Here is a 25,488-nt window from a genome sequence, read left to right on the forward strand (position 1 = left end):
GAACATGATTACTTTACTAAATATGAACCGAGCTTAATGAATTTTTGTATTAAGACTAACATTAGAATGTCTGAAATGAGATTGAAAATCTGCTTGATCTGACGATAATTTATGGAGTTATTGCCCTTTGAACTAACAAGTATTATTGGACATTATGAATACAATAACTTGAATAAATATGCACTCAGTTTCATGAATCTTTGTATTTAGACTAAAATTCGAAAGATCTCACACATGTTCGCAAATTGACCTGATCAGATCTTAACTTACGGAATAATTGCCCTTTGCAGTTACAATTATTGAAATTTGTGAACATGATATCTTTAGTAAATATGAATCGAGCTGAATGAAACTTTGTATGGACACTACCATTGGAAAGATCTCGGATGAGTTTGAAAATCAGCTTGATTTGACAGTAATTTACCGAGTTATTGCCTTTTGCGCTTATAATTATTATTGGACCTTGTGAATGCGATAACTTAAGTAAATATCAACTGACCTTAATGAAACTTTGTATGAAGAATAACATTGAAAAGATCTTGGATGTGATTGAACGGTCCGACGGTAATTTATGGAGTTATTGCCCTTTACAATAATAATTATTGTATCTTGTGAACATGATTACTTTACTAAATATGAACCGAGCTTAATGAATTTTTGTATTAAGACTAACATTAGAATGTCTGAAATGAGATTGAAAATCTGCTTGATCTGACGATAATTTATGGAGTTATTGCCCTTTGAACTAATAAGTATTATTGGACATTATGAATACAATAACTTGAATAAATATGCACTCAGTTTCATGAATCTTTGTATTTAGACTAAAATTCGAAAGATCTCACACATGAGTTTTAATTCCTGTTCAAACAATCTTAACCCTTAGACTGCTACACGCGACTATATACGCGTTGGTTTAAATGGCCCTCAGTGCTACACGCGTAAAAAGACGTTTTTTGACTCCGAGTTTTCAACCGGCGGTCCGATCGTCAAATCTCCCTCCTGTTGCTAAAATTATGACTGAAAATGAAAGTAGAATGCTTCCGATTGGTTCTAGTGTAATTACATTCGATATTCTCGGGATTATACCCTAAAAATAACCACAGGTGTGGAGGAATTCGAATGGTATACTGACTCGTCAAAATGGCCGCTCCGATAGATCGAAGTGATGAAGAACGTGTACAACAGTTCTTTGCTAGCGATGTGTCAGAAGTTGAAAGTAAATTTGAAGGGTCAGATACTTTAGATTGGGATCCAATAGAAGGCAAAATTAATTTAATTTCTCCTATAAATAAGTGTGTGCCCGATGCCAACACAGAACATGAGGCAGCCCCCCACGCGGCCGGCTGCCGTGTTGACAGACGACAAGATTGACTTTCACAGGCGAGTTGAACTTGAAATTAATGCACAACACAAATAAATGTAAACTAGTTGCTTTTAAAAGCATTTTTGGATGATTACAATATAGAAAATATAGTTGTTCACACAAATTTGTTTATATTATCTACACGAAGTTTACCGTCAATGACCGGCATGTTGAAAGAAAACATGAACGAAAAATGACACTGGGATTACGTTTTATGAGATGCAGGTGTTTCTTTTACGTTGATAACGGCTATGGGTTTTATCCAGATTAAGTGATTTACACCACTGTTGGTCAAGTCATGATGCATTTGAAAAACAATTTTTCAGAAATTGTTTAGGATCGTTTTCTAGTTATATTGTCTAATTAACTTTCACCTGACTGAAAATGACTTACCTGGACTCACCTGAGCTATAACAATACTTTTAAGGGTAACTTGGTCTAAGATAGAGATAATATGTGGTGCATAATGCAAATGCATACACTATGTGATGATAGACCAGAAATTAAACAGGAAACTAGCTTCTTTCTTTCATGAACAATTATCAAGATTTTGTTTGTGAATATTAATTAGTTTTAGAAGTTTTTACCTGGATTTTTTCAAAGACTTAATAACCAAATGAAGTCATATGCTTCTTAATACTAAGGTTACTCTATTAAATTGGTTTCATTTCATAATTTTAATTGAGTTTTCTTGTTATTATTTGATACAACCTATTATTTTTACCTTTAGTCACCTGTATTGTTACCTGTATGCTTAACGAGAAGTATATTTGCGGAATAAACAACATCAATATAAACTACAGGCAATAACAAACAATTTTCATATAACTTTTATTCACATAATGCAAATAGTTTTCAAGATATAATCATTTATAATTAAGTTATCATTTCCCTGGATTTTACAAAATTAATGCAGCACTGAGAGCCATTACTATACAAACCATTGCAGCAGCCTAAGGGTTAACTTACGGAATAATTGCCCTTTGCAGTTACAATTATTGAAATTTGTGAACATGATATCTTTAGTAAATATGAATCGGGCTGAATGAAACTTTGTATGGACACTACCATTGGAAAGATCTCGGATGAGTTTGAAAATCAGCTTGATTTGACAGTAATTTACCGAGTTATTGCCTTTTGCGCTTATAATTATTATTGGACCTTGTGAATGCGATAACTTAAGTAAATATCAACTGACCTTAATGAAACTTTGTATGAAGAATAACATTGAAAAGATCTTGGATGTGATTGAACGGTCCGACGGTAATTTATGGAGTTATGCCCTTTACAATAATAATTATTGTATCTTGTGAACATGATGACTTTACTAAATATGAACCGAGCTTAATGAATTTTTGTATTAAGACTAACATTAGAATGTCTGAAATGAGATTGAAAATCTGCTTGATCTGACGATAATTTATGGAGTTATTGCCCTTTGAACTAATAAGTATTATTGGACATTATGAATACAATAACTTGAATAAATATGCACTCAGTTTCATGAATCTTTGTATTTAGACTAAAATTCGAAAGATCTCACACATGTTCGCAAATTGACCTGATCAGATCTTAACTTACGGAATAATTGCCCTTTGCAGTTACAATTATTGAAATTTGTGAACATGATAACTAGAGTAAATATTTACCGAGTTTAATGAAACTATGTATGTAGACTAAGATTGGAAATATCTCAACAAGTTTGAAAATAAGCTTGATTTTACTCTAACTTTATGGAGTTATTGCCCTTTACAATAATAATTGAACCTTGTGAACACGGTAATGTGAGTAAATATGCACCAAGCTAAATGAATCTTTGTATGTAGACCTATTAGATGTATGTTCCAATGTTATGAACAAAAGACATCTGAGTTTGCTAGAAAATTAAATAGCTAATTTGTAATAAATATCAGGTGACCGTTAAGGCCAATGGGCCTCTTGTGATACATACATGGGTCTATGATACCTGCAGGGCTATCAAATGGCTACCTGTGGAAATCATGATCTTTCCTCAAATGTCAATTTATAAAATCACTCCACCAGTATCAATTAGCAGGTGTGACACGTATGTACTATTCTCGGATTGAGTGTACTTTTGTTCTATTTATAGAAAATTAGTCTTTTTGTGGGTGACTGCATACATTCAATCTTAATTTCCCAAATTTTACCTACCAGCACTTGACTCTGGAAAACAGGTCATGTCTGTTTTGAAATACGATGTACCATTAAAATAGGCATTATTTTTTAGATGTATTGGAGAAAACTTGCAAAAACAATGACACACAACTAAATGATAAAATTCCTAGCAGATGAAGACGTAGTTTTATGAAAGATTTAAGGCTGTTACTCGAATAGCTATTATTTTTTGCACATTATTATCGTTAAATTGATGTTCAAAGAGAATAAATTTTCTTTGTTGAATTTACATATTGAGGTTAAGTGTAGGACTGCACACAATATTGGACAGAGTTGAGTTGTCTATCATTCTGTCATCATTCCAGCGTTAATATAAGACATTATAGCTACTTGAAAATCAATAGAGCATATGTGATGACCGGGGATATCATTAATACCTGTTCATGGACGGTGTGAAATACCGATCACCAGGCATATATGGATAGACAAGTGGAGTGTCCCCTGAGCTCTCATATACAAATGGAAATGTTTGGTGAGGTAAGGAATAATTTATATATATATACATATATATATTTATTGGATTGGGAATTAAGACATTATCAATCATAATCATTTCCAAAGTAGTCATTTATCTATTGTTCATTTAATTAGCATTGCAGAAATAGACTATAAAAACTTAGAATTTAATTATGAAATGACAGTTTTGGAAGTATTGATTTAATCAAAGTTAGGTTATAAAATCTATGTTTGCCTCATTGATAGAGTAAATTTTGAATCTTTTAAATTTTACTTTGCTATCCAGAGTAGAGTAACCCCATGTCCCCAACTCAATAACACTATCGGTGTTTCTTCAGAATTATGTAACCTACATATCCTTTTTTGTTTTATTGTTTATTGAGTATAGACAGATATAATAGCTCTCATATTGCTTAAACAGTTGACTATATCATCACAGAAAATACAATATTAGATCACAAGTTTCACTTTTAAAAGTGTTACACTTGCCGAATATGGCTTGGATGATTTTTTTTTAACTCTGACATCAGTAGCTAATTTTTGGATCATTTAAACAAGGACATTTACATTTTCTTAGATTCCTTGGACCAGGAATTCATAGCTGGTTATTTTCTACAATCATGACAAAATTGAATGATACCACGTTCTCAAATACCACAGCTGATTAATTTAGAATGTGACAAAAGATAAATGAGAAAATAACTACATATTGTTTACAATTTGGTTTTCTCCAATATAAAGGTCAGTGGTAGAATGTCAGACACTCTAACCACTTTGCTTCTGCAGCAACTGCCTGAGCATGACATATAGAATCAAAAGTATATGTAAATTGTGTACATGTATAATTCATTGAGGATGGTTTTGATGAAGACAATGAATTAATATCTCAAAGCATGAACAATTGAATCTCATCTATCACAATTACTCCACCCGTCATTAAGTCATGTAGCCAAGGTGATAACATATATATGTCATGTATGTTTCTATAGACAAAATGACTTTGCAGTTAGTTAGTTGTGACGTCATATTTATAATGAACATTGATGTTATGCTATCACTATGCTGGCAGAACAAAATAGCTCTTTCTGTCGAACGTTCTCCGACATTTTACTTCGGCTTGTGAAATCACTGTTGATGCCTCGACAGAGTAAATCTCCTATTATTTGATCAGTGATTTAAGATGCTTAGGACCAGAGTCCGACCAGTATCCAATAGGAATAGGCAATGTGTGGGCTGCCCACCTGACATAGTAAGACCCAGCTGTAACCTAGCGGCCTTGGTCGACACAATCTCTGGGTGACCTTCCAAGTCTCTGGTTTATGGATCTCTAAGTATGACTGTATAAGTACCACAATGAAGGACATGTTCTCGACAAATATAATGAAGGACTCTTATTTCCATGGTCACTTAACATGTTTACTGGAACATGTGTTTCACCTGGCTGTTTCCAAGGTAATGCTTTTATTACAGCATATACAAGGTACCTGGTTGAGTAGCGTGTTCCAATCATCAATGTGTTTTAGCTGTTACAAGACATACATATCAAAGTGAAGCTTCCTGATCAATTCATGTAGCTTGATTAGATTTTAATCAATGGATTATAATAGGAAGGTATTTTGTGTAATGATAATTTCAATTTAGTACTGATAATGTACATTATGTATTAAAGTTGGCAATTTTTTTTTATTATATTTTTCAAAGTGAATTGAATATAAGGTTTTATGGTAAAAATATATGTGGGTGTTTTTCACTTATCACTTTTGACTTGTACTGATATCAGTTGGCCTTGTTGGGTCTTAGAATAGAAAATGTAATAAATAGAATATTCCTTGTTTCTTGATGAATAACAGTTATATTCTATCTTGTGAGGTGGAAACTATGCTTCGCACTTGTGAAAAATATCGAAATTTTCACCTCATTGGATAAACTATTATTCATCAAATAACAATCCTCTTTATATTATTACTGGTAAATGATATAGTTGTTAGTGGATTACCTGGTAAATAGGACTTTGGTTTACCTGATAAATGATACAGTTGTTAGTGGATTACCTGGTAAATAGGACTTTGGTTTACCTGATAGAAAATACTTTTTGGCTATATTAGGATTTGAGTACTGATTAATTAACTGAAGATAATGTCATGTAACTTTGAACTTTCTCCACTACTTAATTACCTGAAATTGACTTTATCTTACTTTTAAATTTGTGTTGATTAATTGCAATAAAAAATCTATCTAGAATGATATTTTGTTTCAATATTAGCTGAATTATTGCTGATTGGATGAAACCAGTTCAGCTGTAGGTAACAAGGATATATACACTGTATATAGGATTCATATTGATGTAAATTAAAGTACATTTCAAAGGCTAAGATTACATCAAATTAATGTAGCTTCATTTCCTCAAGGTCTGTTTTGTAACCATAAATTATCAGTAGTGGATGAACGTTATTAATTATTAAATAACTTAAGTGATATATAGCTACAAATGGTTAAGATTTTTACATGGATATATATGTATCTAGCTAGAAAATTTGAAAACCAATACACTGTATCTTTATTTTGGTCCCTTATATCCAAGGTTACAGGGCATTTCAAATCCACATAGTATCAAATACTGTTCTTCCATTTATAGAACAATCTAACTCAAAATAAGTTAATTTATCAAGGGTAAAGAAAAAAAGAGCTGAAAGAAGATGTTGATCTAGTCACACTAGTGAATATTAAATGCTGAATCGATTATGGTAAGACAAAGTTGAAAAATTCAAAAATACATATATATTCAATAAATAAAAATATATGTTCAATATTTTTTTTACATATGTGATCAAATATATATATGTTCAATTATAAAAAATATATGTTCAATGTTTTTCAATATATATGTGGTATATTCAGTTAAAGATGCTCCACCGCTGACAAATGGTATTTTACAGGAGCAGACGATTTAGTATTTTTCTTCAGTTACAAAAGTTAATTACTTTAGACCATTACCACCATTGAAAAGTTTGAGCTTATAATTTTACTTCACGTTGAAAATATAAAAAATAATTAATTGCATCCCGAAAAAATTCTGTGCCACTACGGTATATCCTATATGGAATGAAGTGCTGATTGCGCATGCACCAAAGGCGAAGAAAATTATTTTATATTGTTTTTTGTGTTAATTATACACGATTAACCACCAATTATTGTTCAAATGATGAATATCATTTATGCTCTGTCGGCGATGGAGCATCTTTAAGCCCAGTATTTTTGTTTGTTTCAATATTCACAGTAATTAAGTGTATATTGTGGTATTGCGATCCTATGGTAGCCTCTATATTAAGACACCTGTCTAATAAGACACATTTTTGTGTCCCTTGGGGTGTCTCATTACACAGGGTTGATTGTAAATCATTTAAATGACACAGGCAAGTTGTAGGAGTTGAAAAAAGTATGGCCAAGAGGCTGAAAATTTGTAAAAGAATTTATGAGAAATTTGTACTGTGAAAAAGAGTATGTTTATTAAGGGGGAAAAATCATGACTGCATATGATTTGTGAGAAAATTATATTCCTATTCTGGAGTAAAGCTTGTCATTCCAGTATATTATATAACACACAATGTGGCTGATCCCAATGATTTACAGTGCTTTTATTAGTGGTAAGGAAGGGATGCATATCTGGGCCAATATGGTAATATTGTATTGTCCCAAATAGACTTGACAACATGCTTTAGCGTCCAATTTCAAATTATCCTTTAAATTGTAACCTGTTATAAAGCAATGAAAGCATCAGATCAGAATCAGTATTGGTTTTCTTTGGTCAGTAGTGATAAGGGGCTCTGTAGAGGAAATTGATATTTAATGACTGGCTTTATTTGAAGCTCCTGGTTTTTTTTTGTCAACTGTGATTCTGATACATTTATGTCATATGTAGCTGTTAAAATGACATCTCAAAGTAACCTAACTAAATGTTAACCTTCCTCTGCCTCATAAAGGCCATTTATGGTGTTGTCACAAATCGTGTCTATTTAACTCCATTTTTCTGCTACCTGCTACAAAATGTATGCATGGCAATGCATAACTTTCAAGCAGAATACATTTAAATGTCTATCTCAATCTAAATAATTCATGTCATTTTGCAGGTTTCTTCCTATTACATGTCTTTTTATGCAGGTTCTATTTAAAGTCTCATTAATCCTGTTGATAAATTTTCCATAAAATTTCGACAGTTGCCATTCATCACATCCTTACAAGATGTATATACCTGTAGTGTAGAATGATCTCTGTGGTACGTATGCAGCATCAAAATATACTGGGGGCCTTTAATGTTACCAGGAATTTTAAAGTTTTTTTGTGTCGGGTACTCAAGCTGATTATGCTGGCTTTAGAATACTTTAAAATGGGATCTACATGTATTGTATTGCTTAAGAATACTTTAAAATGGGATGTACATGTATTGTATTGCTTGAGAATACTTTAAAATGGGATGTACATGTATTGTATTGCTTTAGAATACTTTAAAATGGGATGTACATGTATTGTATTGCTTTCGAATACTTTAAAATGGGATGTACATGTATTGTATTGCTTTAGAATACTTTAAAATGGGATGTACATGTATTGTATTGCTTTAGAATACTTTAAAATGGGATGTACATGTATTGTATTTTTCAAACACATCAGACAATTGCAGTGAAACATTAGGCTTTCTGTCTCTCTTTTACCTAGTACTTATCTGTGATATTTTATATTCATGTTGAATGTATTCATTTGTTATCCAATCTATAATTTGACCTTTTGGTCTGTTGAATTGGAAATAAATAAATTTAAATCTACTAGTAAATGAAACCTGACACATTGACCACCTCTGTATAAAGACCACCTGTTTATTTAAGACCACTTTATTAGGGTACCAAACAGGCATTTATAACACAATGTGACCTGTGTATAAAGACCACTTGGCTATAGAGACCACTTCTTCCTTGTCTATTGAATGACCTTTACAGACAGGTTTGACTGAAAATGATTTATAGATCATATCAATCCTGTGGATGAAATAACACAAACAAGTGAGATATACGGTGGTGTGACAGAATGGGGCTAAATTGTAGAGCAGGTTTTAAGATTGTTTCAGGAAATGGTTTTGAAATGGTCTCCAGTTTTTGAAATAAAGCTTTAGCTGAATGAAAAAGAAGCCTTGTAAAACCAATTAAGATTCTGAACAAACTCTATGTGAATTTAGTTTTGTAGTCTTGGGGTTCTGAATGGATTCCAATTGAATCAACATATAAAGGCTTCCTAAGGGACTTGGGTAAAATGGTGGGTAACCTTATGATATCAAGGGGTGAACTCCAGAAGAATTATGGGATTGTGTTACTGTGATAACCAAGTGGTTCTGGTGGTTTGACATATCACCATCATTTGGGGGCCACTGCCGATTGGTTAAGATGTCTCAGCATATTATCACAAGCTGGAGACATCTGGGTCACGAGTTCGAATCCCATGTGGGGTAGTTGCTAGGTACTGACCGCTGGTCGGTGATTATCTCCGGGTTCCACCAATAAATCTGGCACATCCTTACATGACCCTGGTTGTTAATAGGACGTTAAACTAAACAAACCCACAATATTACCATTAGTCCTCCACCTCCAGATTGCAAAACTGACTTGGAGCCGTTACCAGGTACTGACTGTAGGTCAGTGGTTTTTCTTCGAGTTCACTGGCTTTTCTCCTGAAATGATCCAGATCTAAATGAACCTAACATTTGGAGCTCGTGTTGTTTTATGTTATCAAGATGTGATTAGGGGCCAATAAAACGTCCATATATTGATATGCTCATTGGTACTCCTTAATATTAACAGATGTGCTAATAAACCTACGGTACTCGTCCTTAGTTAATATTTTCACCTGATAATTGATAAGCCTACTGACTGACATCTCCAAGCATAATATTCTTGGATAATTGTATACAGAGGGCCTTGCTACTTCTGTTTCACCGGTACCAGCGAGCGGTCACAGACGGAATTTGGTTATTTCAAATAGGTTAGGATTAGACACTCACATATTTTACGAGTTATCGTTGTTACAACGTATGTGTATTCAGTATGACAGGCTGAACAGAATGACTCCCATAAGTTTCAAGAGAACGGCTCTTAGCCTCTGTGAGATGTCAAATTAAAGACTCTCATAAGTTTCAATAGTGCGGCTTTTAGCCTCTGTAAGATTTCAAGCGAAAGACTCTCATAAGTTTCAAGAGCGCAGCTCTTAGCCTCTGTGAGATGTCAAGCGAAAGACTCTCATAAGTTTCAAGAGCGCAGCTCTTAGCCTCTGTGAGATGTCAAATGAAAGACTCTCATAAGTTTCAAGAGTGCAGCTCTTAGCCTCTGTGAGATGTCAAACGAAAAACTCATAAGTTTCAAGAGTGCAGCTCTTAGCCTCTGTGAGATGCCAAATGAAAGACTCCCATAAGTTTCAAGAGTACGGCTCTTAGCCTCTGTGAGATGTCAAATGAAAGACTCTCATAAGTTTCAAGAGTGCAGCTCTTAGCCTCTGTGAGATGTCAAATGAAAGACTCTCATAAGTTTCAAGAGTGCAGCTCTTAGCCTCTGTGAGATGACAAATGAAAGACTATCAGAAGTTTCAAGAGCGCAGTTTTTAGCCTCTGTGAGATGTCAAATGAAAGACTCTCATAAGTTTCAAGAGTGCAGCTCTTAGCCTCTGTGAGATGCCAAATGAAAGACTCTCATAATTTTCAAAAGTGCGGCTCTTAGCCTCTGTGGGATGTTAAACGAAAGACTCTCATATAATTTTCAAAAGTATGGCTCTTAGCCTCTGTGAGATGTCATATGAAAAACTCTTATTAGTTTCAAAAGTGCGACTCTTAGCCTCTGTGGGATGTGAAACGAAAGACTCTCATATAATTTTCAAGCGTATGGCTTTTAGCCTCTGTGAGATTTCTGGACTTAAAGAGATTGTGATTATTATTTATCACATGTTGTGACCTTTTCAGTTATATAATATTTTCTTTAACTTTAAATACTTGAGTCTATTATTATACCGGGTTATTTCCGGATAAGCAATCGTTGAGACTTGTAGTCCTAACCTACGGATATAGACAGAAACTGAGACCTGGGTGCTGGGTACTACATGCCCGCTACCTAGGAATGCTTAAAAATACTGCACCCGGGTTCGGTTTTTGTCACAATATGTATGGGTAACATTGAGATTGTGGTAGCATGACAGGAATCAGATACAAAACAAACGGCTACTTTTTCTACTCTAGATATGTGGAAAGGAATGTGTTTTTGAGTTATATGTAATAAACTGTATATTTAAATTAAGGGGTCAAGGATCATTAAATGGAATTTTTACCTTGAGAGATGCATACCATAAAATCCCAGTCTGTTTAAGCTTTCATTTTTCATACTATACATGGGATTAATGAAACCTGGGTTGTTTTAACTTTGCTATTTTCATTGTTCTTCTAGCCTCACACTCATAAAACCTTCTTTGACTTGTTTTATTGTTTCTCATACAATATGAACATTTGTTCCTAAAACATAGAAACATATTTTGGTACAAAACATGAATATCAAATGTATATGCACGCAATTGGCAGTTAAATTCTGCTACCACTATCAACAAGACAGATTACTCATACCATTCTTATGTAGGGGCCTTTCCTACTTTGTTTGATTATAACAATTTTCAAGAAAACAAAATGGCTGTTATTGTGACTTCAGGAGTTGATTATAAAGGTTTTATCTCACTTAGGTCAGACATCATCCAAAGGTCAAAGGTTAACCCTTTCAGATCATTTTACACATTCAATGAGAAGTGCCAGGATGCTGGCTATCCATGAATATATAAAGTTAGGGTACGATTCTTTGTAATAATGCCTTGTCTTAGCTAACAGATGTAAATGATATTGAAGACTTTGAAGATAGAAATTAATACTGTTTGTTTTTAAATTTCAGAATGGGATAGAAGAAAATAATTCCATTATGAAGGAATAAAGAAAAGCTATTATGAAACCATAAAAGGATAAGCTCGTGTTCACCATCATGGCCAAGACGCCTCGCAGTAGTAAGGTTCTACCTCAAAATATGACTGTTCCGCCTTCAAACATCAAGGAAAACGGAAATGTTTTTCTCGTTGGAAATAAAAGCGGTGATCTCAAAATAACCTCCCCTGGAAGCTCAAGGCCAGGCACAGCGAACTCAAGTACACGGAAATCAGCCTGGGACCGAGCTCGCGAAAAATACAAAGAGCAGCAAGAACAAGTAAAAAAGTCATCCAAAGTTCTCCCGATTGTCTCCGACGACAACTTGGCAAATAAACAGTTCCTGGATGTGGATGCTATCATTAGTGTGTTCAAATCAAAACGCTTCAAAGACATCCAACTGGAGTGGCTTTTCCAGAAGTACTTCTTTAAGTTAAATCAAACCAACTTATCCATTTTAATGGCTCTTTTTTGTGTAACGTGTGTTCTGTCTATAATTTCTTACTACATAGGGGGCGCCACCTTACCAGCAAGGGGAGTGAACTTAGGAATTGCCCTTGTGACGTTTGTGGTGCTGGAAATCGTGTGTAACCGTGGGACCTTTTTCCAGCAGCAAATGGTCGTGATTTGTTATATTAATTTGGTGCTACTATGTGAGTTTGTTGTTCTTATGTGCCTAGATACCGACCCATCATCTGCAACTGATTCTGCTTGGAGCACGATCATCTTCATTTATATGCTCTACACCCTCCTTCCGATCAGAATGAGGTTGGCGGTCGTCAGCGGGGTGGGGATGTCTGTTCTCCAGATCATCTGTTCAGTTGCTAAAAATCACTCTGATGTCTTTCTGTGGAAGCAGGTAAGAAGTTACAGGAGTATTCCTAGATTTTAGTTTCAGGATCATTTTTCTGGGAGTAAGTAAAAGTCACATCACAATGATGATTATTTACTTGATGGATTGACATTGAATACAATCAAAATGAAAGTTAAAGTCCTTTAAAATAAATAACCTTCCTAAATACCTTTTCAAATTTAGATTTATCGAAAATTGGTTCCTTTAAAAGAAAAAATGTTTAAGAATAACTATAATAACCATCTCCAACCCAATGAGTATCCATGGTGATTATAGATTGAAAAAAAATTTACAAAAAATTATGGTATAAAGTAAACCTCAAATCGCAGTATGATTAATTATTGTCTTCATTATTAGGATAACGCTTTGTTACAAATGTTCTTGTTTGAAATGAAAATTTCTGCTTTATTATGCGGCTTTCATAGAATTGACCAGGTATTCAGTGAATCATTACTATATACGATTATTGCAGTTGGTTTCAGTAGTAATAGATTAATACATCCTGACTTATTGATTGTGTGGCCTGATTATTGTTCTATTAACACAGATACTGTACAAGTTATTGCAATGTCATACTTAATGAATTACAAGGAATTTATTACACTACTTAATTTGATAAGGTGAATTACTTAGGATATAATAAGTCAAAACTTGCAAAATTAGTAACTGACAATAACAGACTCGCTGAACTCTTCTAAGCTTTATTTTCTGGTTGGAAAGAGAGAGTCTCTCTCGTTAATGCACCGTCAGTGTTTTTCTGTGATTGAATCGACTGGACAATCGAGAATTTTTCTATTTAGGAGAGATTAAATTGGACAGAATCAATAATGATTTCAATCTCTCCTCTCAACTCCTAAGTAATCTCCTAATCCCTTCTGTATTACAGTCATGTTCTGAGGAAATAGGACAGAAATGTTCAAATCAGGATCATTTTCACAGATTTTAACATGTTCCATTCCCAGATTTAACTCCATGCTGATAAAACTGCGACTGAACCTTTAAAACTTACATGAATTAACACAAGTTACATCAAAAGTCATTTTAACCTCACTGGTTTGATTGTAAGTCATGATATAGGACTTGGGGTTGGGGTTTGGTTGGTGGTGCCGGTTGGGGTGGAGGTTAGGGGAGTTGCTGGGTCTAAATGAGGGAGGGGGCCATATATACATGTGATGATCATGTGATAGGCATTACAACATACACTGTATCATCATGGCCACTCGTGTAGGTCATTTGTCATCAGGTGCTGAGTGTAAAATGATTATTTTTCTTGGGGCATTTGGTTTTCATCCACATATAGAAAAAGAAAGAAAATTAATCAAATTATTGTGATTATCATATTGCATTTGAATGACTTTTTTTATTTAATTGTTTAAATGTGATACAGTTATTAGATATTGATTTCCAGGTTAATCAGTCAGATTGGCATTTAATTAGTGACTGATTACTAATCAAATTGCTAATTGAATAATGAAAATTTATAATTTCGTAGATAAAGGATTTGATCAATCATTAGATTGATTTACTGTCGCCATTATATGACAGGCATTCATGTAAAGTCTATACACATATTTCATAATGGTGAACGAGTCTGCTCCCCATGTCAGTTAGTGTTATAACTTTATGTCTACAGATATGTATGTACATACAGTGTATGTGTACTGTGTATTGTGGGGGTTGGGGTGTGGGGATTTGGGTGAGGGAGTTGGGGTGTAGGGATGTGGGTGATGGAGTTGGGGTTGGGGATTGAGAAAGATGGCGTTGTACATGATCATGTATATATATGTACTCCTCCTCTTTGTGGTAGGTCTGATACACTTCGGTTTTAATTTGTTTTTCTCAAAAATTTATTTGTTAATGGAATCTCTTATCAAAGCAAGGTTAATATTAAAGTGATTACGTAAATAGAGGTTATACAATTAGTGGTTGTTGTATATGGAATTTATTCCACAGGAGTGAGTTATTTTTTAAAAGTTACAAAAGACACGAGCTTTAGCGAGTGTCTTTTAAAAATTTCAAAAAAAAACTTAGGAGTGTGGAATAAATTCCATATCCAACAACCAGGAGTCATGTAACCTGTTTCTACAACAATTATATACACTTCTAGCCAATAGAAATACGACGAGGATAAGTATGCTATGCAACAGCAGATTTGGCGTCAAGCAGCGATCACAGCATAGCATGACGTTACTCGATTACTGATGACGTTGACAAATGATGACACAACACTGAGAAAGACATATTTCGGTCAAAGTTCATCGTGTCAGCCAATCAGAATGCATACAAAGTTGATACCACGAGTGGTATAAACAAATTATTAATCGGTATTGCATCGGTATTGGATACCCTGAGAGTTGATTAACACCGCCTTTTGTGGTAGAAGTCCAAATAAACATATCTGCTGGAATTTGTTATGATTCAGAAGAATTCTGAAAAAAAAATCCTGTTGAAAAATTAAACCATACAGAAATAAGACTAAATAGAAGTTAAGGTGGGCAGTAACGATTCAAAACTTTTTATCTAAAATTCAAATAAATTGAACTTAACTCAATTGGGTCCCAAAGTTGGATGACATAGTAACATCATTTGTGAGAGAGCACAACATCACTATGTGAAATCTTCCCAAATTCTCATTGGAATGGGTCAGGAACTTTCTGACTTCCATTCGGCAATGATCGTAACTTCTATGGTGACCAGTTTAAAATGAAGGCATGTTAACAAGCATCGAGTTTCAACAACTGCTGTACCAAAGCTACTAAGAAATCATAATCAGTATTAATAGCTTGATTTTAACTACATCTACAGATTGAATCTATATCAGGGTCAAATTTAAGTTAGCTTTTTGCAGCTAGTTACACATATTGGGACTTAAAAATATATATATATTTCAGTGTTTACTTAAACTGACAAATAGAAATGGGATGAAGCATCAACACCAAGTATTCCAGACTGTTCTGACGACGGATGTCCTAACCATCTGAAACATGTCAACAAAAGAAATCATTTTTGTACAAAATCTTTTGTTTATGCTACATCTCATTTCCATTTATCATCTACTATTTTCTATGGAACACTGTTGAATACTTCTTGTATTCACCTTGGATTCCTTCACCGAACCTTCACCAACCACCTTTAGGACATTGGATACCTCCGCCAACCCACTTTATTTATAATATTTGCTAACTGTTATTAACATTGTTTTTTATTGTTTACATTTTCAGGTTGTTGCTAATTCCTTTGTATTTATTTGTGCGAATGTTGCTGGGGTATTCACACATTATCCAACGGAGGTGGCCCAGCGCCAGGCGTTCTTAGAGACTCGCAAATGTATAGAGGCGAGGTTAACTACCCAACGTGAGAACCAAGAACAGGTAGGCAGTGAGAAAAGACCAGATATCCTCTGTTATAACAGACCCACGAGGGTCAAATAGACTGAAAGCTTTTAGTAATGTATTCTTAACAACGGAGCGAGGCACAGAAATCTGATATTAATCCTGTAAATGCTGTAATTACAGACTAACAATTTTGTTAAAATTAATTATCTTGCTCTTCAAATGCCTGTTTGCTAACTATTTCAATGTGTTTGGCTGAATAACCAAAAGGCCAAGAGACCTGGTACAGGTGTAAGATTCTATTCATCATGAACACGGTATTATAATAAGAATACACTACATGGGTGAAATCTGACTCGGATGTGACATTTCCACCTACACGTACCAAGGCAGTCAGACTTTTTGCCATCTTAACTATGACATCATATCTATCTGTGCCATCTTAACTATGACATCATATCTTCCTGTGACATCTTAACTATGTAACAGGGTGCAGGATTTACAATAAATTTAATACCTGCCTCTGCCAGGGATCGAACTCGGGACCTCTGGATTACTAGTCTGACGCTCAACCGTTCGAGCTAAAGAGAAGTTCTCTCTAGCCGAGCGATATATTGCGGCTAGTATTGACCAGGGTTACATACTCCCCCTCCAGGAATCAACTCGTCCTCGAGTTTCCAGGGGTCACAACGATTCCTTCGCAGGTATCGTGAAGTATCATTCCCGAGTCCCTACGTGGGCGCCAATGTAACAGGGTGCAGGATTAACAATAAATTTAATACCTGCCTCTGCCAGGGATCGAACTCGGGACCTCTGGATTACTAGTCTGACGCTCAACCGATCGAGCTAAAGAGAAGTTCTCTCTAGTCAAGCGATATATTGTGGCTAGTATTGACCAGGGTTACAACTATGACATCATATCTACCTGTGACATCTTAACTATGACATCATATCTACTTGTGACATGACATCATTATTGTTATTTTAATGTGTGTTATGAAAAGTTCTCCACAGGGCCATAGTTCATGGGAGAATGAGCCAGTATTTCATATATATGTTTTAGGTAGATTGTGGACAGCAATGGTTCTTACCACATAGTAATTAGGACATATAATATTGCCTATCATGTGTTGTAAAATGGAGTTATAACTAAAGTGAAGGGGACTCTGAATTTCACTTTGGATCAATGTTTATAAATCTATACATGATCTTTGTCCTACTATAGTTTCTTTCCTTCCTACAGTTCGACTTTCATACTTCACTCTTTAATTCACAATTAATTTTTCATTGGTCTCTTACAGGTCACTCTTTGACCTCTATCAAGTTTTGATAGAATGTCAATTTAGAATGTATCTTTCTTAAATTCTGTCTAGAAAAATAATAAGATCTCATGTTATGCTGAAGATTTATATGCAAAATTGTTAACAAACAAAATTTATAATCATATTAAAATTTGTATTTTTCTAGGAACGGCTTTTACTATCAGTATTGCCTCGGCACGTTGCCATGGAGATGAAAGCAGACATTGCTGGGAAACCAAAGGATACTATGTTTCATAAGATCTACATTCAACGCCATGAAAATGTGAGGTAGGGTCATGATCTTGTATTCTTCATACAAAAATAATTCACCAATGAATCAGTATTATGTTGGTAATATTACTCATAAATCAACGAGATCAAGTTACAAATCATGTCCTGTTGACTTTGGCCAGACATTCTAAGGGTGAGACCCATTCCCAAAGGAACATCTAAAATATGATTGTTAATATTAAAACATTATTTTACTATTTTGAGAAGCATTTTGAATATATTTTTTTTTAATTCTGATTCACCAAAATTAGGTAAGAAATGATTGTGACCAAAGTTATCAAAATCAAAGAAATGAACTTCCAACCTTTGCTGGTTAGCATTTTGGATTTTAACACTTTAACTAAAAGTAATTAAAATGTCTAATTTAAACTTGTAGGGTCTGCTCGGGGCTTAGTTATGTATAACAAATAGACACTGTTATTCGAGATACCCGGTAAGCAGGTGTCCTTTAATATGCTGATACTAAGTGGTCATGAAAGATCGTGCAACAGTTCAAGTGTACAATCCACTTTGATGGAGAAATCCTTAAAGTTGAGCTGTCAGCTTGCAAATGTTAAAAGCGTTGTTCATGTTTGTATTGACAAATGATTTTTATAGAATTGAAGCTGTATAAATTCAGTGTCAGGAACTGAGTATTTTTAAGTACGGCTGTAATTGTCTCAGAATTTATATTATCCATGGGTTTCTAGCATGCAATTCAGTTTTTAGCAGATTAACCAAACAACATTGATAAAGTATTTGATATTTTACCGGTCATTTATGTGTCAAAATTAAATAATTTGCCTTTGAAAATTTTACAATGGTCTGTTCCAACCTTTGAAGTAGAATATCTCAAACAAATACAGGGGTGTATTAATAAAGTTTCTAAAAATTTTCTATATTTTACATAAGAACAATTACTACATAATCTGTGAATATTTCTTTTGTGACGTTTCAGTGCCTAGTACGATATGTACATATGTGTAATGTTTATGCCCAACACAGGGTATAACAGCCATAAACTGGCAGTAGAATGCTGGATTTATTCTTTGTAAACTCTGGCTTTGATACAAGTCCTTAATCAAGGATATCCTTAAATGAACATATTACTTTGTGGTTTTGATACAAGTCCTAAATCAAGGATATCCTTAAATGAACATATTACTTTGTGGTTTTGATACAACTCCTTAATCAAGGATATCCTGAAATGAACATATTACTTTGTGGTTTTGATACAACTCCTAAATCAAGGATATCCTTAAATGAACATATTACTTTGTGGTTTTGATACAAGTCCTAAATCAAGGATATCCTTAAATGAAATCTTACTTTGTGGTTTTGATACAAGTCCTAAATCAAGGATATCCTTAAATGAACATATTACTTTGTGGTTTTGATACAACTCCTAAATCAAGGATATCCTTAAATGAACATATTACTTTGTGGTTTTGATACAACTCCTAAATCAAGGATATCCTGAAATGAACATATTACTTTGTGGTTTTGATACAACTCCTATATCAAGGATATCCTTAAATGAACATATTACTTTGTGGCTTTGATACAACTCCTTAATCAAGGATATCCTTAAATGAACATATTACTTTGTGGTTTTGATACAACTCCTAAATCAAGGATATCCTTAAATGAACATATTACTTTGTGGTTTTGATACAAGTCCTATATCAAGGATATCCTTAAATGAACATATTACTTTGTGGTTTTGATACAACTCCTAAATCAAGGATATCCTGAAATGAACATATTACATTGTGGTTTTGATACAACTCCTATATCAAGGATATCCTTAAATGAACATATTACTTTGTGGTTTTGATACAACTCCTAAATCAAGGATATCCTTAAATGAACATATTACTTTGTGGTTTTGATACAACTCCTAAATCAAGGATATCCTTAAATGAACATATTACTTTGTGGTTTTGATACAAGTCCTTAATCAAGGATATCCTGAAATGAACATATTACTTTGTGGTTTTGATACAACTCCTATATCAAGGATATCCTTAAATGAACATATTACTTTGTGGTTTTGATACAACTCCTAAATCAAGGATATCCTGAAATGAACATATTACTTTGTGGCTTTGATACAACTCCTTAATCAAGGATATCCTTAAATGAACATATTACTTTGTGGTTTTGATACAACTCCTATATCAAGGATATCCTTAAATGAACATATTACTTTGTGGTTTTGATACAACTCCTAAATCAAGGATATCCTTAAATGAACATATTACTTTGTGGTTTTGATACAACTCCTAAATCAAGGATATCCTTAAATGAACATATTACTTTGTGGTTTTGATACAACTCCTATATCAAGGATATCCTTAAATGAACATATTACTTTGTGGTTTTGATACAACTCGTAAATCAAGGATATCCTGAAATGAACACATTACATGGTGGTTTTGATACAACTTCTAAATCAAGGATATCCTGAAATGAACATATTACTTTGTGGTTTTGATACAACTTCTAAATCAAGGATATCCTTAATTGAACATATTACTTTGTGGTTTTGATACAACTCCTATATCAAGGATATCCTTAAATGAACATATTACTTTGTGGTTTTGATACAACTCCTAAATCAAGGATATCCTTAAATGAACATATTACTTTGTGGTTTTGATACAACTCCTAAATCAAGGATATCCTTAAATGAACATATTACTTTGTGGTTTTGATACAACTCCTAAATCAAGGATACCCCTAATTAAACATATTACTTTGTGATTTTGATACAAGTCCTATATCAAGGATATCCTGAAATGAACATATTACCTTGTAGTTTTGATACAACTCCTAAATCAAGGATATCCTTAAATGAACATATTACTTTGTGGTTTTGATACAACTCCTAAATCAAGGATATCCTTAAATGAACACATTACATTGTGGCTTTGATACAACTCCTAAATCAAGGATATCCTTAAATGAACATATTACTTTGTGGTTTTGATACAACTCCTAAATCAAGGATATCCTTAAATGAACACATTACATTGTGGCTTTGATACAACTCCTAAATCAAGGATATCCTTAAATGAACATATTACTTTGTGGTTTTGATACAACTCCTTAATCAAGGATATCCTTTAAAGGTGCAAAGTAAGTTAACTACTCTCAGTGTGTCTGAGTACATGTGGAAATGTAAGAAAAGGACCCAAAACACAAGAAAAAGAAATGATAATTCTTATATTGTTTTGATCAATTCTGAACATTTGATTATTAAAAATGGTCCATGATTAATGTTTCGTCACATCAAGATCATAGAATCCATGGTTATGATACATTTTATAAATGTACGTTTCAGAAATAAAGTCCATGCCTGGCTGTACTAAGGTAGTGTCTCTGTAGTAGCTGATGAACAGCTGACTCCGGGATACCTGTGGTTTTATTAGTGAAAGGAAAGTAAAAAATAGTGCTGGTTAGTCAGCTACTGACCCCACAAACCATAGATCATAATCATCTGACACTGAACACTTAAAGGCCTCATGTCATACAAAGCCACAAACCATATCATTATGTAAGGATGAAAATTAATTATAACACACTACTAAGTCTTTTAAGGACACATTTAATGACGGCACAATTTTACACTTTCCAATAAAAGCTGATCGTGATAGAGTTAGTTACAACAACAGGCGGTGTATCTGTACTAGGTACGATCTTGAAACTGCATTATCTGTATATAGTTCTGGTTTTGTATGATGTAAGCTCGATGTGATACTCTGTAAGACCTGATGATGGAGCTAATGAAGTAGAAGATCAATGGCACCTGGCCTGTATAATATTGACCTTAAATTACTGATACCTTGATGTCTGTGATCATGTGTCTCAGATCATGTGGTTGCTTTGCAGTATGTAGCATACTTAATACTCAGATTGTAGAGACAACAATTTCTTCTCCTCATGTATAACTTGAGAATTTACGGGGAGGTTACTTTATCTTTTAGCATTCCAACCAGACATTATTGTTCAAGAGTTCAATATTTTAAGATGTAACCAAAAAAAAAAGTTTTGATGCTAGTAACAATTGCTGTTAATATATAAAATAAACAGCTTATATAACTTGGTTTGGATTAACATTTAAGATCAGGATCTGGCAACTACCTCACATTGGATTCGAACTTGTGACTCAGAGGTGTCATCACATCTTTACCACTCTGTCATCGTGGCATAACAGTACCCTTAAAACGTCAGATTTATTTTCATCACTTCAGCAGCTGAGGTATAAATAAAACAGCTAACAGTAAGATAACATGAGTTATACAATAAATAGGATGTGTAATATCTGATTTTAAATTAGCGTCTCACTTCCTTGTCATTTTAACTGGTTCGTGTTGTTAAGGAGTGTGATGGAGAATTTTAATGCTCTCTGTCAATGGTGGTTAGCCTCCTACCATCTGTCGTGTGTTTACATTGTGGTGGAGGTGTGCACAGGGATAAATCGAAGGCTCTATGTTATAACTGTGTACAGTTGTGATATGTGAAGGGGGGTGGGGGGTATGGATAAATCGAAGGCTCTATGTTATAACTGTACAGTTGTGATATGTGAGGGGGGGGGGGGGGTATTGATAAATCAATGGCTCTATGTTATAACTGTGTACAGTTGTGATATGTGAAGGGGGGTGGGGGGTATTGATAAATCGAAGGCTCTATGTTATAACTGTGTACAGTTTGTGATATGTGAAGGGGAGTGGGGGGTATGGATAAATTGAAGGCTCTATGTTATAACTGTGTACAGTCGTGATATGTGAAGGGGGGGGTATGGATAAATCAAAGGCTCTATGTTATAACTGTGTACAGTTGTGATATGTGAAGGGGTGGCGGGTGGGTATGGATAAATCAAAGGCTCTATGTTATAACTGTGTACAGTTGTGATATGTGAAGGGGGTGGCGGGTGGGTATGGATAAATCAAAGGCTCTATGTTATAACTGTGTACAGTCGTGATATGTGAAGGGGGGTGGGGGTATGGATAAATCAAAGGCTCTATGTTATAACTGTGTACGGTTGTGATATCTGAAGGGGGGTGGGGGTATGGATAAATCAAAGGCTCTATGTTATAACTGTGTACGGTTGTGATATGTGAAGGGAGGCGGGGGTATGGATAAATCAAAGGCTCTATGTTATAACTGTGTACAGTTGTGATATGTGAAGGGGGTGGGGGGTATGGATAAATCAAAGGCTCTATGTTATAACTGTGTACAGTCGTGATATGTGAAGGGGGGGGGTGGGTATGGATAAATCAAAGGCTCTATGTTATAACTGTGTACAGTCGTGATATGTGAAGGGGGGGCGGGGGGGTATGGATAAATCAAAGGCTCTATGTTATAACTGTGTACAGTCGTGATATGTGAAGGGGGGGGGGGGGTATGGATAAATCAAAGGCTCTATGTTATAACTGTGTACAGTCGTGATATGTGAAGGGGTTGGCGGGTGGGTATGGATAAATCAAAGGCTCTATGTTATAACTGTGTACAGTCGTGATATGTGAAGGGGGTGGCGGGTGGGTATGGATAAATCAAAGGCTCTATGTTATAACTGTGTACAGTCGTGATATGTGAAGGGGGTGGCGGGTGGGTATGGATAAATCAAAGGCTCTATGTTATAACTGTGTACAGTCGTGATATGTGGGGGGGGGGGGGGGTATGGATAAATCAAAGGCTCTATGTTATAACTGTGTACAGTTGTGATATGTGAAGGGTGTATAAAATACACTGTTTGGCTAGGTGATTTGAGTGACCTGAGTTCGCTGACAGGAATAAGCACAAGTCAACAATTTGTCTTCCCTTCCTTCATCTCTTGTGTTTCTGAGATATAAAAATATCATTGAAATGGTTAAAAATCTACAAATATAAAAATACAAATGAAATCTGAATTAGAGTTCAGTTTAGATAATTAAAAGAATTCATCAAATTGAACCAATGACAATAGGATTACCTTTGTAATTGATAAGCGTAGGAAGGTGAACATTTTTACGGTCAATAATGATAATTCCTATAAACCATGATAGGTAGGCGGCTGAGGGATGATATGATTATTTACTCATAAGGTGTCTCAGTTATTGTGATGTATTTCTTGGTGCCTCAGTTAGTGTGATGTATTTATTGGTGTCTCAGTCAGTGTAATGTATTTATGGTGCCTCAGTTAGTGTGATGTATTTATTGGTGTCTAAGTTAGTGTGATGTATTTATTGGTGCCACAGTTAGTGTGATGTATTTATTGGTGTCTCAATTAGTGTGATGTATTTATTGGTGTCTCAGTTAGTGTGATGTATTTATTGGTGTCTCAGTTATTATGATGTATTTATTGGTGTCTCAGTTAGTGTTGTGTATTTATTGGTGTCTCAGTTATTGTGATGTATTTCTTGGTTATTGTGATGTATTTATTGGTGTCTCAGTTAGTGTGATGTATTTATTGGTGTCTCAGTTAGTGTTGTGTATTTATTGGTGTCTCAGTTAGTGTGATGTAATTATTGGTTCCTCAGTTAGTGTGATGTATTTACTGGTTCCTCAGTGAATATGATGTATTTATTGGTGCCGCAGTTCATATGATGTATTTATCGGTGTCTCAGTTAGTGTTGTGTATTTATTGGTGTTTGAGTTAGTGTAATGTATTTATTGGTGCCTCAGTTAGTTTGATGTATTTATTGGTGTCTCAGTTAGTGTGATGTATTTATTGGTGCCTCAGTTAGTGTGATGTATTTATTGGTTCCTTAGTTAGTGTGATGTATTTATTGATGTCTGAGTTAGTGTGATGTATTTATTGGTGCCACAGTTAGTGTGATGTATTTATTGGTGTCTCAGTAAGTGTGATGTATTTATTGGTTTCTGATTTAGTGTGATGTATTTATTGGTTCCTTAGTTAGTGTGATGTATTTATTGATGTCTGAGTTAGTGTGATGTATTTATTGGTGTCTCAGTTAGTGTGATGTATTTATTGGTGTCTCAGTTAGTGTGATGTATTTATTGGTGTCTCAGTTAGTGTGATGTATTTATTGGTGTCTCAGTTAGTGTGATGTATTTATTGGTGCCTCAGTTAGTGTGATGTATTTATTGGTGTCTCAGTTAGTGTGATGTATTTATTGGTGTCTCAGTTAGTGTGATGTATTTATTGGTGTCTCAGTTAGTGTGATGTATTTATTGGTGTCTCAGTTAGTGTTGTGTATTTATTTGTGTCTCAGTTATTGTGATGTATTTATTGATGTCTGAGTTAGTGTGATGTATTTATTGGTGTCTCAGTTAGTGTGATGTATTTATTGGTGTCTCAGTTAGTGTGATGTATTTATTGGTGTCTCAGTTAGTGTGATGTATTTATTGATGTCTGAGTTAGTGTGATGTATTTATTGGTGTCTCAGTTAGTGTGATGTATTTATTGGTGTCTCAGTTAGTGTGATGTATTTATTGGTGTCTCAGTTAGTGTGACTTATTTATTGGTGTCTCAGTTAGTGTTGTGTATTTATTGGTGTCTCAGTTAGTGTGATGTATTTATTGGTGTCTCAGTTAGTGTGATGTATTTATTGGTGTCTCAGTTAGTGTGATGTATTTATTGGTGTCTCAGTTAGTGTGATGTATTTATTGGTGCCACAGTTAGTGTGATGTATTTATTGGTGTCTCAGTTAGTGTGATGTATTTATTGGTGCCTCAGTTAGTGTGATGTATTTATTGGTTCCTTAGTTAGTGTGATGTAT

The 25,488-nt window shown here is 34.4% G+C and overlaps 1 protein-coding gene across 2 annotated transcripts in view; it reads left to right on the forward strand.

Moving 5' to 3' along the window:
* Positions 1–25,488, forward strand: part of LOC138314771 (adenylate cyclase type 5-like) — a 57,808-nt gene that overhangs the window by 5,189 nt on the left and 27,131 nt on the right. For both annotated transcript variants that reach the window (XM_069255294.1, XM_069255293.1), the window contains exons 2-4: positions 11,980–12,864; positions 16,080–16,229; positions 17,658–17,779. In XM_069255294.1, the coding sequence (XP_069111395.1) occupies positions 12,067–12,864; positions 16,080–16,229; positions 17,658–17,779 (1,070 nt within the window). In that variant the 5' untranslated portion in view covers positions 11,980–12,066. The remainder of the gene's footprint in view (positions 1–11,979; positions 12,865–16,079; positions 16,230–17,657; positions 17,780–25,488) is intronic.

The sequence above is a fragment of the Argopecten irradians genome, chromosome 2 (genome assembly GCF_041381155.1).
Source record: "Argopecten irradians isolate NY chromosome 2, Ai_NY, whole genome shotgun sequence".
In the NCBI taxonomy this organism is placed as follows: Eukaryota; Metazoa; Mollusca; class Bivalvia; order Pectinida; family Pectinidae; genus Argopecten; species Argopecten irradians.